General features: G+C 50.3%; 1 protein-coding gene across 1 annotated transcript in view; it reads right to left on the bottom strand.

Annotated features, from left to right (window-relative positions):
• The window catches only part of plekhh2 (pleckstrin homology domain containing, family H (with MyTH4 domain) member 2), a gene marked incomplete at both ends in the record, with an annotated part of 38,276 nt that overhangs the window by 12,227 nt on the left and 6,049 nt on the right, over nt 1-20,000 (bottom strand). Inside the window, 16 exons of the mRNA XM_080522465.1 lie at nt 254-362; nt 993-1,172; nt 1,314-1,394; nt 1,581-1,739; nt 3,108-3,194; nt 3,484-3,597; nt 4,576-4,706; nt 5,360-5,531; nt 5,788-5,882; nt 5,964-6,039; nt 7,432-8,282; nt 8,724-8,918; nt 9,522-9,603; nt 10,308-10,391; nt 16,589-16,762; nt 17,042-17,104. Coding sequence (XP_080378591.1) covers nt 254-362; nt 993-1,172; nt 1,314-1,394; nt 1,581-1,739; nt 3,108-3,194; nt 3,484-3,597; nt 4,576-4,706; nt 5,360-5,531; nt 5,788-5,882; nt 5,964-6,039; nt 7,432-8,282; nt 8,724-8,918; nt 9,522-9,603; nt 10,308-10,391; nt 16,589-16,762; nt 17,042-17,104 — 2,653 coding nt within the window. The remainder of the gene's footprint in view (nt 1-253; nt 363-992; nt 1,173-1,313; nt 1,395-1,580; nt 1,740-3,107; nt 3,195-3,483; nt 3,598-4,575; nt 4,707-5,359; nt 5,532-5,787; nt 5,883-5,963; nt 6,040-7,431; nt 8,283-8,723; nt 8,919-9,521; nt 9,604-10,307; nt 10,392-16,588; nt 16,763-17,041; nt 17,105-20,000) is intronic.

The raw sequence follows: 20,000 nt of genomic DNA on the forward strand, positions 1-20,000 counted from the left end.
AGATGGGGGGGGGGGGGGGGGGGGCAGAGAGATGGGGGGGGGGGCAGAGAGAGGAGGGGGGGGAGAGGGGGGGAGACAGAGAGATGGGGGGGAGAGACAGAGAGAGAGGGGGGGGGAGACAGAGAGGAGGGGAAGACAGAGAGAAGGGGGGAGACAGAGAGAGTGAGAGAGGAGAAGAGGCACGTTGGTGATGGAGTGGAAGGATATTGAACCCCACCCAGAGTGGAGGAGGTGTGGTGTGTGTAGGACTCACTCAGTTCTCCCTCCAGATGGAGCAGTTTGCCCACCAGCCGTTCAAACTCCGTCCCCACTTTACCCTCCGCCGTGCCGGCCGCCACCGACAGGTGATAGAACCACGCCTCCTACAGGACCCAGAGACACCACACATCCAGACTGAACACGGCTACCTGAACACGGCTAACGGCTAACTGAACACAGCTAACTGAACACAGCTAACTGAACATGGCTAACTGCTAACTGAACACAGCTAACTGAACACAGCCAACTGAACACGGCTAACTGAACACGGCTAACTCTTCCATACACAACCATTAACTTTAAAACGTAGAGTTTTGTCGTACAGTTACGGCCTCTCTCCTAGCCTGGTGACAGCCCAGCTGGATCAGGCGATAGTTCACATTCTGTTTCAATTCGCTTATCTGCCTGTCTTCCCAGTCCAGCAAAAATAAACTAGTATAAAATCTTCTTCTTCTTTTTTTTTTTTTAAACTTACAAACAGCCGGACTAATTGAATTGAAAACTTTTGAAACTTTTGACAATCTTAGATTACATTTTGTCGCCTTCCTTCTTGCTGGTCTTTGCAGCCTAGAATATGACACACCCACTGACGACGTGACTGTTCTACGTTTTGGTTCCCGCTGCGAACCAACTTTTCAGGCTCCGAACCAATTTATTTTCGGTCTGAACACGCCAGCCGGTTCCAGACTTGGTTCTCTTGCCCCCCCCGCCCCGCCCCGCCCCGCCCCGCTTACCTTTTCGTGCCGAGACTCAACGAGCAGGTAGGTGGGGCCCTGCTCCTGAGGATGAACAGCGATGGTGTACGTACTGGCCTGTAAGCCCCGCCCACACGCCTTGAGCTCCTCGTCAGAGTCACGTGACCTGTCCACCTCCTCCACACGAGCCTCCCACAGCTTGATCTGACCCAGGGGGAACTGAGCACACACACACACACACACACACGCACGTGCACGCACACGCACACAGTGTTAGCTTGTAGAGCATGTAAGTGTGGAGGAGACGTCAGCGCGTGACACACACACACACACACACACACGGGTACACGTGTTCTCTACCTTATCCTCCTGGCAGCGGAAGTAGTAGAGAGTTTTACCGATGAGGGCACACCACACCCGCTTGGAATAGCCATGTTTCACCTGGGAACAACCACAGGAGAGACTGGTCAGCCCTGGTCACATGTAACAGACATTTGACAAAATCTCTGTAACAGAATCTCTACTCAGTATATTTTGTAAAAAAAATATAGTAATTGTTTGTATATATATACGTGAAAATATGACTTTCTATTCTGTTAAGAGGGTGAGGGATGTGAGGATCAGAACCTTGATGAGAAGGCCCTTCATCCCAGGTCTGATGTCTGGCTGGGTGAAGAGAGGGCTGGCAGCCTTCAGCCTCAGCACACTCTGCAGCACCCTCAGCCACTCCTCCAGGAGGTTGGGAGAGTCAGCCTTCAGGTAGTACACACGCTTCCCCGTCACGATCTAAACACGCTCAACACACAGGCACGGTGGCTCAGAGAGAGAGAGGACATATTTTTGGTCCGCGTGTCGGCAACCCATCAAAATGTTCTGACTTTTCTTTTGAAACACGGAACTACGTTTCAACGTTGTTGAGAATCGCAACACAAACTCGTTTAATCCCCCACTGCTACCTAGTTAACTACAACACTACTTTACATTGTTACCTAGTTAACTAGAACACTACTTTACATTGTTACCTAGTTAATTAGAACACTACTTTACATTGTTACCTTGTTAACTACAACACTACTTTACATTGTTACCTAGTTAACTAGAACACTACTTTACATTGTTACCTAGTTAACTAGAACACTACTTTACATTGTTACCTTGTTAACTACAACACTACTTTACATTGTTACCTAGTTAACTAGAACACTACTTTACATTGTTACCTAGTTAACTATAACACTACTTTACATTGCTACCTAGTTAACTAGAACACTACTTTACATTGTTACCTAGTTAACTACAACACTACTTTACATTGTTACCTAGTTAACTACAACACTACTTTACATTGTTACCTAGTTAACTAGAACACTACTTTACATTGCTACCTAGTTAACTAGAACACTACTTTACATTGTTAGCAGGCTCACAAAACAAGCTGTGTTGGTTGACTAGCGATGTGTCATTAACTTTTCAACAACGCGGAAATGTATTCACATTGTTCGAAAGAAAAAAGTCAGACCATTACATCAGATCCCGACATGCGGACCAAAGCATTAGAACGTGTCACATTAGAAGGTGTCACATTAGAACATTAGAATGTGTCACATTAGAAGGTGTCACATTAGAACATTAGAAGGTGTCACATTAGAACATTAGAACGTGTCACATTAGAACATTAGAACGTGTCACATTAGAACATGTCACATTAGAACATTAGAAAGTGTCACATTAGAACGTGTCACATTAGAACATTAGAACGTGTCACATTAGAACATTAGAACGTGTCACATTAGAACATTAGAACGTGTCACATTAGAACATGTCACATTAGAACATTAGAACGTGTCACATTAGAACGTGTCACATTAGAACATTAGAACGTGTCACATTAGAACATTACAACATGTCACATTAGAACATTAGAACGTGTCACATTAGAACATTAGAACATGTCACATTAGAACATTACAACATGTCACATTAGAACATGTCACATTAGAACATTAGAACCTAACCCACATTAGAACATTACAACATGTCACATTAGAACATTAGAACGTGTCACATTAGAACATTACAACAAACCCTAACCCTTGTGTGGTACACAAGGGGAGGTGTGTGTGTGGTACACAAGGGGAGGTGTGTGTGTGGTACCTGCAGAACCTGCTTCCCGTCGCCGCGCGTGATGCTGCTGGTGGCGTTGACCTCCATCTGACCCTGAGGCCTCCGGATCACGTCGCTCTGTGGCGACCAATCACATGAGAGTATGAGTGATACGAGCGTTGGATCTGGGAAAATGTGGCAGCTGCCTTCAAACAAACTGGAAATGGGACTTCCTAGTGAAGCAATTCTAACTGGAATCTCACAAAGACTAACAACAAATAGTTCGAAGGAGAGTCTCTCAGTGGAAAGGACAGAAGGTACACAGTTATTGAATGTGTGAGCGTGTGCGTGTGTGTGTGTGTGTGAGTGTGTGTGTGCGTGTGTGTGTGTGTGTGTGTGCGTGTGTGTGTGTGTGTGTCCTGCTGACCGGTGACTTGTAGTAGAGCAGCTCTCCGTCTTTGAGGACAAACCAGCGTCTCTTCCAGGTCTTCTTCCAGGTCTTCACCATCTTTAGGAGGTACCCTGACTTCTCCATGGCCTCCTAAAACACACAGTTAAGTAAGGGCGGGGGAGTGTTTTTTTTTTTCTTCTGTCAAGTGTCTTATTTTACCTAGAATGCATTGCGTGACAGGCTATCTAAGTCAGTCTTACTTAAGTCACTCATAGGTGAGCTTTATGCAACAGGAACATTTTAGAGTCTATAGCAAGTCTGACTTAAAGTGAGATCTAAGTCTAAGACTGGGTCTATCCTTATTAAAGTGAGATCTAAGTCTAAGACTGGGTCTATCTTTATTAAAGTGAGATCTAAGTCTAAGACTGGGTCTATCTTTATTAAAGTGAGATCTAAGTCTAAGACTGTGCCTATCTTTATTAAAGTGAGATCTAAGTCTAAGACTGTGCCCATCTTTATTAAAGTGAGATCTAAGTCTAAGACTGGGTCTATCTTTATTAAAGTGAGATCTAAGTCTAAGACTGGGTCTATCTTTATTAAAGTGAGATCTAAGTCTAAGACTGTGTCTATTTTTATTAAAGTGAGATCTAAGTCTAAGACTGGGTCTATCTTTATTAAAGTGAGATCTAAGTCTAAGACTGGGTCTATCTTTATTAAAGTGAGATCTAAGTCTAAGACTTGGTCTATCTTTATTAAAGTGAGATCTAAGTCTAAGACTGGGTCTATCTTTATTAAAGTGAGATCTAAGTCTAAGACTGGGTCTATCTTTATTAAAGTGAGATCTAAGTCTAAGACTGGGTCTATCTTTATTAAAGTGAGATCTAAGTCTAAGACTGGGTCTATCTTTATTAAAGTGAGATCTAAGTCTAAGACTGGGTCTATCTTTATTAAAGTGAGATCTAAGTCTAAGACTGGGTCTATCTTTATTAAAGTGAGATCTAAGTCTAAGACTGGGTCTATCTTTATTAAAGTGAGATCTAAGTCTAAGACTGGGTCTATCTTTATTAAAGTGAGATCTAAGTCTAAGACTGGGTCTATCTTTATGCCAGCTGCCTCAGGTCTCCTTACACTCTTGTCGCTGGCGGAGGAGCAGGTCTTGGGGAGTTTCTGTTCTGGCTCAGAACACTCTGTGTCGGTGGAGTAGGCGTCAGGGGGGATGGCGTAGTCACTCTCAGACGTCACGGACGACATGGACACAGCTAAGACACGGACACACAGATACACACAGATACACACAGATACACACCAGATACACACAGATAAGACACAGATACACACCAGATACACACCAGTGTGTGTGTGTGTGTGTGTGTGTGTGTGTGTGTGTGTGTGTGTGTGTGTGTGAGTGAGTGTGAGGTGTACATGCTTGTGTGTGTGTGTGTGTGTGTGAGGTGTAGATGCTTGTCTGTATGTGTGTGTGTGTGTGTGAGGTGTAGATCCTTGTCTGTATGTGTGTGTGTGTGCGTGTGTGAGTGAGTGTTAGGTGTACATGCTTGTGTGTGTGTGTGTATTTTGTGTGTGAGTGTGTGGTGTAGATGCTTGTATGTGTGTGTGTGTGTGTGTGTGTGTGTGTGTGTGTGTCTGTATCTGTCTGTGTGTGTGCGTGTGTGAGTGAGTGTGTGGTGTAGATGCTTGTATGTGTGTGTGTGTGTGTGTGTGTGTGTGAGTGTGTGCGTGTGTGTGTGTGTGTGTGTGTGTCTGTGTCTGTGTCTGTGTGTGTGTGTGTGTGCGTGCGCGTGTGAGTGAGTGTGAGGTGTACATGCTTGTGTGTGTGTGTATTGTGTGTGTGAGTGTGTGGTGTAGATGCTTGTATGTGTTTGTGTGTGTGTGTGTGTGTGTGTGTTTGGAGTACCTCTCTTGAGGGAGCGGGGGCTGCCGGGCCTGCTGCCCTTGCGTGAGTCAGAGCCAGAGGTGTGTGAGCTGCAGAGAGACCCCCCCTCCCCCCCCTCCTCCCCCGAGCTGGAGGAGTCGTCTGAGCTGGACGAGTCCTCTGAGAGGGGGGTGCTGCTCAGCAGAGAGGCCTTCTGTAGGACACACACACCTATCTGTCAGCCTCACACACCCATACACAACAGGCTGGATACCAATTCTATACGAAGACACACACACACACACACCAGCGTGTACACCTCACACTCACGCACACGCACGCACGGACGCACACACACGCACGCACACACACACACACACACACACACACACACACACTGTACACAAACACACACATACACACGTACTGTACACAGACACACACACACACACACACACACACACACTTACCCCCTTCAGAGTGCTGTAAACAGGCGCGGTCATGTTCTTGTAGACGAGGGAGGTGTACAGCACGAAGGCGGGGTAGGAGGACAGGAGGGAGGGGTCTGGAACACACACACAGCTCAGTCAGCCAATGACAACAGAGCCTGGAGGACATGACAGCAGGTTAGCCCCGCCCCTCTCACCTCTGCTAGTGTGGTCCGTGACCGACGTCTCAGACAGCCTGATGCCAGACTTGGCCACGGCGTAGATGCGGCTCTCCTGAACGAACGGTGGAGCAAAGCACAAACCATATAGTTCTGATAGGCTGACGGCATATGGCAATAATGCACAGTGAATCAGCAGTGTTAGGCAGATATCTCAATTTGGCCAAAATATGACTTAGGCAATTATGCTATGAGGCTAACGATATAGTACCAAATCATTGAATTCCAATAAACAGTTAAATCCCCCTCTGCTGTAGCCATCCTCAACCAGATCTAGTGTTGGAATTATTTGTGACAGCAGTCGGTGAAAACGGGAACCGATTGAATGTTCAGACTTTTATTCTGAAAAAATGTGAATCCATTTTTTGTGTTGTTTCCAAAATGACAAGCTCGGTAGTCAAGCAAAACATTGCAGTGCAATGGATTCGGTGAGTAATCCCCACTGCTACCTAGTTAGTGTAGAGTAGTGGGGATTACTCACCGAATCACTTGCATTGCAATGTTTTGGCTTGACAAGCGAGCGTGTCACAGATTTTCATCAACGTTGGAATTTATTTAAAATTCTTAGAATAAAAGTCTGAACATTTGCCCCCCAGTACCTAACTGACCTCCTCCCCCAGCATACCCATTCCCGGGAAACCTGCGGTCCGCAGACATGGGCCTGCTGTCCACCCCCCGCACCAACCTACGGACCTTTGGGGACAGAGCCTTCAGCGTGGCCGGCCGCACCTACCCTCTGCAACTCCCTCCCCATAGTGATCCGCAACGCCTCCACCCTGGACTCCTTCAAATTAGCCCTTAAAACCCATCTGTTCTCCAAAGCCTTTGGCCCCTAGGCACTGTTTCAGTTTTGCTTTGTTTGTTTTCTGTTTTGTCTGTCCGATCATTCCCTTCCCTTGTAAAGCGTCCTTGGGCTTTTTGAAAGGTGCTATATAAATTAAAGTTATTATTATTATTTCTATCGGTTGCCGACTTGTTCACAGTTTCACCGGCTGCTGTCACATTTCTGTGTGTTTTCTACATTGTATTTTATTTGGAGTCTTTGCAGGCCTGGGTAAGGGTACAGTTGTTTGACCACACAACAACACAACTCAAGGAAAGAACTCAACTTAAGGAAACTCAAAGAAAGAAGCTATAGAAAGTGAGCCAGTATTGGAATGATATTTTGTTCTTTTCTGTTTTCTAAAGATGCTATTGGAACTGTGAATGTTATGTTTATATTTAAAGGAGAAGAAATCCATATTTTTGTTGCAATTCTACCTGGACTGGATTATGACTTTGTTGGTTTGAATATTTGGATGTGTGTCAAAACCCCTGCCTTGCCTGGACGGTGGTTACTAGATTGTTTGAAGCCAATACAGTCTCTTTAGTACATACAGTCTCTTTACCTCATATTCAGCCAGTCTCTACAGTACACACAGTCTGTCAGGACATGCACGGTGCTCACCCAGGAAGGGAACCTGTGTAGCGGGGGCGTGGGGGGCTTGTTCCCCGGCACAGTCGCCAGGACCGGAGGCTCAGAGTTCTCCGGCCACTCCTCTCTGCCGGCGGCGGCGGCGGTGGTGGGCGAGGCTGGCGAATCCTCCACCCCCCTGCCCGTCTCCATGACGACCTCCTGCTCCTGGTCCAGGTCCGTCTCCTGCAGCCGGAGGGGGCGGAGCATGCTGATGGCGTTGCGCGTGCGTCCGTGGGCCGCCTCCGTGCTGACGGGCGGCTGGCTCAGGTGCCTCTTGGCCAGCGCCACGCTCATCGCCCCGAAGCCCGCCGGCGGGGTCCTTAGCCGGGGCTGTTTGGGGGAGGCGGGGGTGTCGCCGGGGTCCCGGGGGGGGGTGGGTCGTTTGGGGGTGAGGGCCGGGGTGAGGCTGGGGCTGGGGGGGGTGGAGGAGGAGGACGAGGAGTCCAGCCTCTGGGACTGGAAGCGTTTGTTGAGCTCGTCCGAGCAGCAGCAGTCGTCCGGCTCGGCCCCCCGCAGTGCCTCCTCCTCCTCCTTCTCCCTCGGACCCCCGCCGTCGGAGCCCGGCAGGTGGAAGCGGGGGCGCTCGGCCCGCTGCATGTCGTCGTCGAACAGAGAGCTGCTGTCGTCGGAGGCGGTGAGGTAGGTCTCGCTGCCCGGCCGGCTGTACCGCAGGGCCGCCCCCCCCACCTCACACACCACACCTCCGTCAGACGAGGAAGCCACGCGGCAAGAGGGGGGGGGTCCTCCCGCGCTCTCACACACACCCCCCTCCTCTGAGGCGGTGTCCGGGGGACCGGGCGGGGAGAGAACCGTGGAAACCGACGTCTGGTTACCTTTCTTCTCTGTCGACAAGGAAACAAGACAGGAAGGAATACTGAGCGTGTTTCAGTCAGTCATTAAAGGAAAATCATTTCGCGACGTTGATGGAATACCCCCCTGCTTGTAAATAACATGCTACAAAAACTAGAGTGACAGTACGGTCATGGGTTCTAGAAATAGGGTTGGGGTTGGCAAGGCAAGGCACGTTTATCTGTATAGCACATTTCATACAACAGGGGCAATTCAAAGTGCTGTACATATAGCATTAAGAGAAATCCCAAAAAGAAGGATGGTAATAAAAATAATAATAAATAAATAAAAATATGAATAAAAATGGCAAGAATAGATACATACAGATACCTATATATACATATAGAGAGAGGATAAATAGATAAGCATTTGTGGGGGTCGATTCCATTTGAACTAGGGGGAGAGAGAGATACAGAAGCGGGGGTCTCTCTCACCCGCTGCCTCCTCCTCCCCCTCCCCCTCCCCCTCCCCCTCGGGCTGTGTGCTGAGGGTTCTCTGGGCGGGCTCGGGCCCCGTCAGCACCTGGGGGCTCCTCCCCCGCACCTGGAAGCAGCCGAACGTGAGGCTGCTGAGTCGCTGGGCCTCGCCGGGCCTGGTCTGGGAACAGCCCCCGCGCTTCAGCTCCATGGCTGCAACAACACACACACACACACACACACGCAGGTACCGCGCACACACACACACACAATGAGAGAGTGAGTGGTTGAGTGAGTGAGAGAGAGAGAGAGAGAGAAAGAGAGAGAGAGTGAGTGAGTGGGTGAGTGGGTGAGTGAGTGAGTGGGTGAGTAGGTGAGTGGGTGAGTGAGTGAGTGAGTGGGTGAGTGAGTGAGTGAATGGGTGAATGGGTGAGTGAGTGAGTGGGTGAGTGGGTGAGACAGTGAGAGAGTGAGTGGGTGGGTGAATGAGTGGGTGAGTGAGTGAGTGGGTGGGTGAGTGGGTGAGTGGGTGGGTGAGTGAGTGAGTGAGTGAGTGAGTGAGTGGGTGAGTGAGTGAGTGAGTGGGTGAGTGAGTGAGTGAGTGGGTGAGTGGGTGAGTGAGTGGGTGAGTGAGTGGGTGAGTGAGTGGGTGAGTGAGTGGGTGAGACAGTGAGAGAGTGAGTGAGAGAGTGAGTGGGTGAGTGGGTGAGTGAGTGAGTGAGAGGGTGGGTGAGTGAGTGAGTGAGTGAGTGAGTGAGTGGGTGAGTGGGTGAGTGAGTGGGTGAGTGGGTGAGTCGGTGACTTTATAGGTCTTACCCTGCACCTGTTTCTGTAAGTCCAGAATCTGAGTTTCCTGCTGTTGATTTGTCTCTCTAAGTGCAGCGTTCTCCACCTCGAACTGGAAACATAAATGCATTATGCTTTTAATACTGAAACACACAGACACCTTTCTGAAAGCGTCTAACGGTTTATAGGCCATTTAGATCCTCTTATTAAGTCATATGCCAATACATACAGTAGTCAGGGTTCCCACACCTTCTGAAACATCAAATTCAAGCACCTTTCAAGGACTTTCAAGACTCAATTCCCTCAAATTCAAGGACCCAACACGGTATAGTTTGAGACAGATCGAGGTGAGAATTTATATAATAGGAACTATCCGCTCACAGACAACAATTAAAAAGAGAGGCTTGAATGTGTGAACACTAGATGGTCTCTTGCCTTCTCTACCACAGCACAGCAAACAATATATTGTGAAATATGTGTAAAGTTAAGCAATACAGAGACATATTTACTAGTTGACGAGCGAAGTAAAACATTTTTTAATATATTTTTTTTAGAGAGAGAGAGAGAGAGAGGGAGAGAGAGAGAGAGAGAGAGAGAGAGAGAGAGAGAGAGAGAGAGAGAGAGAGGGGAATTCAAGCACTTTCAATGACCCATGTCTATTTAAAAAAAAATGTAAGACCTTGATTTCTTTTTCTCAAATTCACAAAAGGATTTCAAGGACCCGTGGGAACCCTGAGTAGTCTACCTACTGCACGTATACACACACACGTCCTTACACACACACACACACACACACACACACACAACGTAATTTACCTCCCTGAGTTTCAGCATCACCCACTCTTTGATCTTGGCTGCTTTCTCCTCCACTGTCTTGGCGTCCAGAACACGGATCTGTTTCTGGAACAGAGAGACACGACATCACAACACACTCCCTTTAACACTAGAACAACACACTCTCTTTAACACTAGAACAACACACTCCCTTTAACACTAGAACTACACACTCTCTCTAACACTAGAACAACACACTCCCTTTAACACTAGAACACTTTAACACTAGAACACTTTAACACTAGAACAAAACACTCCCTTTAACACTAGAACACTTTAACACTAGAACACTTTAACACTAGAACAACACACTCCCTTTAACACTAGAACAACACACTCCCTCTAACACTAGAACACTTTAACACTAGAACAACACACTCCCTTTAACACTAGAACACTTTAACACTAGAACAACACACTCCCTTTAACACTAGAACACTTTAACACTAGAACAACACACTCCCTTTAACACTAGAACAACACACTCCCTCTAACACTAGAACAACACACTCCCTTTAACACTAGAACACTTTAACACTAGAACAACACACTCCCTTTAACACTAGAACACTTTAACACTAGAACAACACACTCCCTTTAACACTAGAACACTTTAACACTAGAACAACACACTCCCTTTAACACTAGAACACTTTAACACTAGAACAACACACTCCCTTTAACACTAGAACAACACACTCCCTCTAACACTAGAACACTTTAACACTAGAACACTTTAACACTAGAACAGCCGTGCCTTGTACCTACTATAAGAGCTGCCTAAGGGGTCAGATGACCATAGTCTTTACAATGGGAAGCTGCTATCTCACACAAAGATCACTAGTTGGCCGTCTTGTAAATTAGCCTGCCTCCTACACAGAACAACTGCAAAATAGCTTCATACTAGCTTATCCTGATGTGATTTTGAAAATGTAAGGATACTGGGTGGTAGAACACACATATCTAGGAAAAGCCATGAAAGGAGGGTCCTGAAATTTGATCGAGTGCAAATATTTTTTACTCACAGGCTGTTCTAGTGTTAACCTTAAAGCAGACATTGTACTAATATGAATAGATAAAATAAACATTTAAACAATATTTCTCATCATCCCCCGATTAATATGGTCCTGAAATAAAAAGAACATTTTCAATTTTGCTGAACAAGAATTCAGCTTTATTTCTAAAACTCACATCTCAAGAAAAAAATTAATCTGTAAGCTTGAAGTCTTGCCCTTAAGAGGTAAATATATCGGCCATTTAGTTGACACTTCTGCCCAAAGCGACTTACATTGCAGAGAGTGCATACATTTTAGTATATATAGTCCCAGCAGGAATTGAACCCACAACCTAAGAGTTGTTAGCGCCATGCTCATCACATACAAAATCCTCCTTCTCACCTACAAGTCCCTCCACGCCTGCGCCCCCCAGTACCTAACTGACCTCCACTCCCAACATACCCCTTCCCGGAACCTGCGGTCCGCAGACATGGTCTGCTCTCCACCCACAGCACTAACCTACGGACCTTCAGGGACAGAGTCTTCAGTGTGGCAGTTCCCACCCTCTGGAACTCTCTCCCCCTAGTGATCCTCAACGCCCCCACACTGGACACTTTCAAATCAGCCCTCAAAACTCATCTGTTCACCAAGGCCTTTGGCCCCTAGTCTAGTTTTGTCACTGTCACTGTCGCTTTGGTTTTTGGTTGTTTTCCTCTGTTTGTTCCGCTTCTGTGTCTGTCTGACTTTCTGTCTGCAAATTCTGTAAAGCGTCCTTGGATTTGTGAAAGGTGCTATATAAAACCAAGATATTATTATTATTATTATTATTATTATTATTATTATTATTATTATTATGCTTTACTGACTGAGCCAGGGAGGAGGTAGAAACACCAGAGACAGTCAGGGAGGAGGAGGTAGGAACACCAGAGACAGTCAGGGAGGAGGAGGTAGAAACACCAGAGACAGTCAGGGAGGAGGAGGTAGAAACACCAGAGACAGTCAGGGAGGAGGAGGTAGAAACACCAGAGACAGCCAGGGAGGAGGAGGTAGGAACACCAGAGACAGTCAGGGAGGAGGAGGTAGGAACACCAGGGACAGCCAGGGAGGAGGAGGTAGGAACACCAGAGACAGTCAGAGAGGAGGAGGTAGGAACACCAGAGACAGTCAGGGAGGAGGAGGTAGGAACACCAGAGACAGTCAGAGAGGAGGAGGTAGAAACACCAGAGACAGTCAGGGAGGAGGAGGTAGGAACACCAGAGACAGTCAGAGAGGAGGAGGTAGGAACACCAGAGACAGTCAGGGAGGAGGAGGTAGAAACACCAGAGACAGTCAGGGAGGAGGAGGTAGGAACACCAGAGACAGCCAGGGAGGAGGAGGTAGGAACACCAGAGACAGTCAGAGAGGAGGAGGTAGAAACACCAGAGACAGCCAGGGAGGAGGAGGTAGAAACACCAGAGACAGCCAGGGAGGAGGAGGTAGGAACACCAGAGACAGTCAGAGAGGAGGAGGAGGTAGGAACACCAGAGACAGTCAGGGAGGAGGAGGTAGAAACACCAGAGACAGCCAGGGAGGAGGAGGTAGGAACACCAGAGACAGTCAGGGAGGAGGAGGTAGGAACACCAGAGACAGTCAGGGAGGAGGAGGTAGAAACACCAGAGACAGTCAGGGAGGAGGAGGTAGACACACCAGGGACAGTCAGGGAGGAGGAGGTAGACACACCAGAGACAGTCAGGGAAGAGGAGGTAGGAACACCAGAGACAGCCAGGGAGGAGGAGGTAGAAACAGCAGAGACAGTCAGGGAGGAGGAGGTAGAAACACCAGAGACAGTCAGGGAAGAGGAGGTAGGAACACCAGAGACAGTCAGAGAGGAGGAGGAGGTAGGAACACCAGAGACAGCCAGGGAGGAGGAGGTAGGAACACCAGAGACAGCCAGAGAGGAGGTAGGAACACCAGAGACAGTCAGAGAGGAGGAGGTAGGAACACCAGAGACAGTCAGGGAGGAGGAGGTAGAAACACCAGGGACAGCCAGGGAGGAGGAGGTAGAAACACCAGGGACAGTCAGGGAGGAGGAGGTAGGAACACCAGAGACAGCCAGGGAGGAGGAGGTAGGAACACCAGGGACAGTCAGGGAGGAGGAGGTAGGAACACCAGAGACAGCCAGGGAGGAGGAGGTAGAAACAGCAGAGACAGTCAGGGAGGAGGAGGTAGGAACACCAGAGACAGTCAGGGAGGAGGAGGTAGAAACACCAGAGACAGTCAGGGAGGAGGAGGAGGTAGAAACACCAGGGACAGCCAGGGAGGAGGAGGTAGAAACACCAGAGACAGCCAGGGAGGAGGAGGTAGGAACACCAGAGACAGCCAGGGAGGAGGAGGTAGAAACACCAGAGACAGCCAGGGAGGAGGAGGTAGGAACACCAGAGACAGTCAGAGAGGAGGAGGAGGTAGGAACACCAGAGACAGTCAGGGAGGAGGAGGTAGAAACACCAGAGACAGCCAGGGAGGAGGAGGTAGGAACACCAGAGACAGTCAGGGAGGAGGAGGTAGGAACACCAGAGACAGTCAGGGAGGAGGAGGTAGAAACACCAGAGACAGTCAGGGAGGAGGAGGTAGACACACCAGAGACAGTCAGGGAGGAGGAGGTAGAAACACCAGAGACAGCCAGGGAGGAGGAGGTAGAAACACCAGAGACAGCCAGGGAGGAGGAGGTAGGAACACCAGAGACAGTCAAGGAGGAGGAGGTAGACACACCAGAGACAGTCAGGGAGGAGGAGGTAGAAACACCAGAGACAGCCAGGGAGGAGGAGGTAGAAACACCAGAGACAGTCAGAGAGGAGGAGGTAGAAACACCAGAGACAGTCAGAGAGGAGGTAGAAACACCAGAGACAGTCAGGGAGGAGGAGGTAGAAACACCAGAGACAGTCAGGGAGGAGGAGGTAGAAACACCAGAGACAGCCAGGGAGGAGGAGGTAGAAACACCAGAGACAGTCAGGGAGGAGGAGGTAGGAACACCAGAGACAGTCAGGGAGGAGGAGGTAGGAACACCAGAGACAGTCAGAGAGGAGGAGGTAGGAACACCAGAGACAGTCAGGGAGGAGGAGGTAGAAACACCAGAGACAGTCAGGGAGGAGGAGGTAGAAACACCAGAGACAGTCAGGGAGGAGGAGGTAGAAACACCAGAGACAGTCAGAGAGGAGGAGGTAGAAACACCAGAGACAGTCAGGGAGGAGGAGGTAGACACACCAGAGACAGCCAGAGAGGAGGAGGTAGAAACACCAGAGACAGTCAGGGAGGAGGAGGTAGAAACACCAGAGACAGTCAGGGAGGAGGAGGTAGAAACACCAGAGACAGCCAGGGAGGAGGAGGTAGGAACACCAGGGACAGTCAGGGAGGAGGAGGTAGGAACACCAGGGACAGTCAGGGAGGAGGAGGTAGGAACACCAGAGACAGTCAGGGAGGAGGAGGTAGAAACACCAGAGACAGCCAGAGAGGAGGAGGTAGAAACACCAGAGACAGTCAGGGAGGAGGAGGTAGAAACACCAGAGACAGCCAGGGAGGAGGAGGTAGAAACACCAGAGACAGTCAGAGAGGAGGCGGTAGGAACACCAGAGACAGTCAGGGAGGAGGAGGTAGAAACACCAGAGACAGTCAGGGAGGAGGAGGTAGGAACACCAGAGACAGTCAGAGAGGAGGAGGTAGAAACACCAGAGACAGCCAGAGAGGAGGTAGGAACACCAGAGACAGCCAGGGAGGAGGAGGTAGGAACACCAGAGACAGTCAGGGAGGAGGAGGTAGAAACACCAGAGACAGCCAGAGAGGAGGAGGTAGAAACACCAGAGACAGTCAGGGAGGAGGAGGTAGAAACACCAGAGACAGCCAGGGAGGAGGAGGTAGAAACACCAGAGACAGTCAGAGAGGAGGCGGTAGGAACACCAGAGACAGTCAGGGAGGAGGAGGTAGAAACACCAGAGACAGTCAGGGAGGAGGAGGTAGGAACACCAGAGACAGTCAGAGAGGAGGAGGTAGAAACACCAGAGACAGCCAGAGAGGAGGTAGGAACACCAGAGACAGCCAGGGAGGAGGAGGTAGGAACACCAGAGACAGTCAGGGAGGAGGAGGTAGGAACACCAGGGACAGTCAGGGAGGAGGAGGTAGGAACACCAGGGACAGTCAGGGAGGAGGAGGTAGGAACACCAGAGACAGTCAGGGAGGAGGAGGTAGAAACACCAGAGACAGCCAGAGAGGAGGAGGTAGAAACACCAGAGACAGTCAGGGAGGAGGAGGTAGGAACACCAGAGACAGTCAGGGAGGAGGAGGTAGGAACACCAGAGACAGTCAGGGAGGAGGCGGTAGGAACACCAGAGACAGTCAGGGAGGAGGAGGTAGAAACACCAGAGACAGTCAGGGAGGAGGAGGTAGGAACACCAGAGACAGTCAGAGAGGAGGAGGTAGAAACACCAGAGACAGCCAGAGAGGAGGTAGGAACACCAGAGACAGCCAGGGAGGAGGAGGTAGGAACACCAGAGACAGTCAGGGAGGAGGAGGTAGGAACACCAGAGACAGTCAGGGAGGAGGAGGTAGGAACACCAGGGACAGTCAGGGAGGAGGAGGTAGAAACACCAGAGACAGTCAGGGAGGAGGAGGTAGGAACACCAGAGACAGTCAGGGAGGAGGAGGTAGGAACACCAGAGACAGTCAGGGAGGAGGAGGTAGGAACACCAGAGACAGTCAGGGAGGAGGAGGTAGAAACACCAGAGACAGTCAGGGAGGAGGAGGTAGAAACACCAGAGACAGCCAGGGAGGAGGAGGTAGAAACACCAGAGACAGTCAGGGAGGAGGAGGTAGGAACACCAGAGACAGTCAGGGAGGAGGAGGTAGGAACACCAGAGACAGTCAGGGAGGAGGAGGTAGGAACACCAGAGACAGTCAGGGAGGAGGAGGTAGAAACACCAGAGACAGTCAGGGAGGAGGAGGTAGAAACACCAGAGACAGCCAGGGAGGAGGAGGTAGAAACACCAGAGACAGTCAGGGAGGAGGAGGTAGGAACACCAGAGACAGCCAGGGAGGAGGAGGTAGAAACACCAGGGACAGCCAGGGAGGAGGAGGTAGACACACCAGAGACAGTCAGGGAGGAGGAGGTAGAAACACCAGAGACAGTCAGGGAGGAGGAGGTAGGAACACCAGAGACAGTCAGGGAGGAGGAGGTAGAAACACCCGAGACAGTCAGGGAGGAGGAGGTAGAAACGCGGGGGTGAGGTGTGGTCGGGGTACCTGCTCCTCCAGCTGCTCCTCCAGCAGGGTGATGACCTGGTCCTTGTCCTGCAGCGAGGCCTGGAGGTCCTGACAGCGTCTGAACAGCTGCAGCTCAGAAGCCCCGGACCCCCCCTCGGACACCCCCTCGGACCCCCCCTCTGAGGCCTGCAGCTTCTCCTCCATCCACTGCTCCTGAGACACGCACGCACGCACGCACGCACGCACACACACACACACACACACACACACACACACACACACACACACACACATACACACACACACACAAACACACACACACACACACACACACACACACAGGTAAGCACATGCATGAACGCACCCAAGCATCAATACACCCCCCCCCCCACACCCCCCCCCACACACGCACACACACACACACACACGCACACACACACACACACACACACACTCACACACACACACACACACACACGCTCATGCACTTACCTGCTGGTGGGCATTGAAGGCACGTTTCTCTGCCTCTATCACCTGTGTCTCCAGCTGCTGTATCTGTGCGTGGGTGTGTGAGTGTGAGTGTGTGTGTGTGTGTGTGTGTGTGTATGTGTGAGTGTGAGTGTGTGACGGGGAGAGAGAAAAAGAAGAGTTTAGACCTCCATCCTCAGTGCACTCTCTCCTCAAACATCAAACCCACATACAGCACATAATAATAATAATAATAATAATAATAATAATTATAATAATAATACATTAGACTTATACAGCGCTTTTCTTGACACTCAAAGTCGCTTTACAAACTGAAAAGACCGAGTAGTAATAATAAAAAGAAACAAAAGGTAAATAGAAGAAAGTATAGGGGCCTAATTAAGGTAGTGCTGGGGACACATGGGAAGGGGAGGGGGAGAGGGTTAACTGGTGAAGGCGATCTTGAAGAGGTGGGTTTTGAGGGCCTGTTTAAATGTTGGGAGGGTGCACGCACGCACGCACACACACACGTATACGCACACACACACACACACACACACACAGGTGGATGTGAAGGTGCACTGGTGTCAGGGTTCAGCAGATGGTTGGTGTTGCCTGTCCAGAGAGAGAGAGTGTGTGAAAGAGAGAGAGAAAGAGAAAGAGAGAGAGAGAGAGTGTGTGAAAGAGAGAGAGAAAGAGAAAGAGAGAGAGAGAGAGAGTGTGAAAGCTGTCAGGCCAGTGTTAAACCTCTAGCAGGGACACACCAGAGAGCAGCTCTGTCTCCACCTGCCACCTCACGGCTCTACTCCCGCTCACACACCACTTTAGGGGCGGCTGCGGCTCAGGAGGTAGAGCCGGTGTCTAAGGATCGCAAGGTCGGCGGTTCGATCGCCGGCTCCTCCTGACCACGTGTCGAGAGGTGTCCCTCGGCAAGACACTGAACCCCAAATTGCTCCCGATGAGCGGGCCGGCGCCTTGCATGGTGGCTTGGCCGCCATTGGTGTGTGAATGAGAGGCCGTCGTAAAGCGCTTTGGAATAAGACGCTTTGTGTCAGTCCATTTACCACTTTGTCACACTTACAATGCATGCACACACTACACACACACTACACACACACTACACACACACACACACACACACACACACACACACACACACAAGCAGGCATGCAGACACACACACACACACACACAGGCAGACAAACACACACACACACACACACACACACACAAGCAGGCATGCAGACACACACACACAGACACACACACACACACACAAGCAGGCATGCAGACACACACACACACACACACACAGCTTTGTGGGAATGGCAGAGTTTATGAGAAGCATTCCTCTCAAATTCCTCAGCTCAAAGCTGCGGAAGTGGCAGGGAAACCAGCGTCTCGGACATGCTAGTACGCTAGGCTAGCTCTCTGAAGGACGAGCCTGGAGACACTGAATCTCCAGCCCCATTCCCAGCCTCATCCCTCCAGCCCCATCCCCAGCCCTCCAGCCCCAGCCCCATCCCTCCAGCCCCATCCCTCCAGCCCCATCCCCATCCCCAGCCCCATCCCTCCAGCCCCATCCCTCCAGCCCCATCCCTCCAGCCCCATCCCCAGCCCCATCCCTCCAGCCCCATCCCTCCAGCCCCATCCCCATCCCTCCAGCCCCATCCCCAGCCCTCCAGCCCCATCCCCAGCCCTCCAGCCCCAGCCCCAGCCCTCCAGCCCCATCCCTCCAGCCCCATCCCTCCAGCCCCATCCCTCCAGCCCCAGCCCCATCCCTCCAGCCCCATCCCTCCAGCCCCATCCCTCCAGCCCCATCCCTCCAGCCCCAGCCCTCCAGCCCCATCCCTCCAGCCCCATCCCTCCAGCCCCATCCCTCCAGCCCCATCCCTCCAGCCCCATCCCTCCAGCCCCATCCCCAGCCCCATCCCTCCAGCCCCATCCCTCCAGCCCCATACCCATCCCTCCAGCCCCATCCCCAGCCCCATCCCTCCAGCCCCATCCCTCCAGCCCCATCCCCATCCCTCCAGCCCCATCCCTCCAGCCCCATCCCTCCAGCCCCAGCCCCATCCCTCCAGCCCCAGCCCCATCCCTCCAGCCCCATTGCCATCCCTCCAGCCCCATCCCCAGCCCTCCAGCCCCATCCCCAGCCCTCCAGGCCTCCAGCCCTCCATGACCAGCTCCATCCAGGAGTAGCTGCAACCAGTTACACACAGTTTTCACTGCAGGACCATTTCTGGACAATACTGAATGCAGTAAGGTCTTTATGTGGACACAGTCCACGTTCATGTGTGTGTGTGTGTGTGTGTGTTTTATACATGTAACCATGGGCGTAGGGAACAGAAAGGTACATTTCAGTAGACCTTAAAGACCAGTGAAATCTTTTAAAAGGGCTGAATGAGACGCGGTGGCACACACACACACACACACACACACACACACACACACACACACAGAACATCCTGTTAGAACCAGTCAGTTCCAGTCAGGCTTCAAACACTACACACACTACACACACACTACACACACACTACACACAGTACACAGCAGGAGTACGCTCATACACTACACACATACAATACACACATACACTACACACATACACTCATACACACATACATACACATACACTACACACATACACTCATACGTACATACATACACATACACACATACACATATACACACACATGCTCACATACGTACTCATACACTACACGCATACACATATACACACATACACACAAACACACATACCTACACACATACAGATAAATACAGATATACACACATAGTACATACATACTGTACATACAGACAGACAGACAGACACACACACACACACACACACACGCGCCACATCTTTTCAGAATGGATTCTCTAGAGCCCAGGGTCCTCCACAGATGACAAACCACAGCTTTCTCTCTCAGCTCAGATATAGAACCAGGCAGAGAATAGAACTGTAATTACAAGGCTGGAG

The sequence above is a fragment of the Nansenia antarctica genome (genome assembly GCF_963989245.1).
Source record: "Nansenia antarctica genome assembly, chromosome: 1".
In the NCBI taxonomy this organism is placed as follows: Eukaryota; Metazoa; Chordata; class Actinopteri; order Argentiniformes; family Microstomatidae; genus Nansenia; species Nansenia antarctica.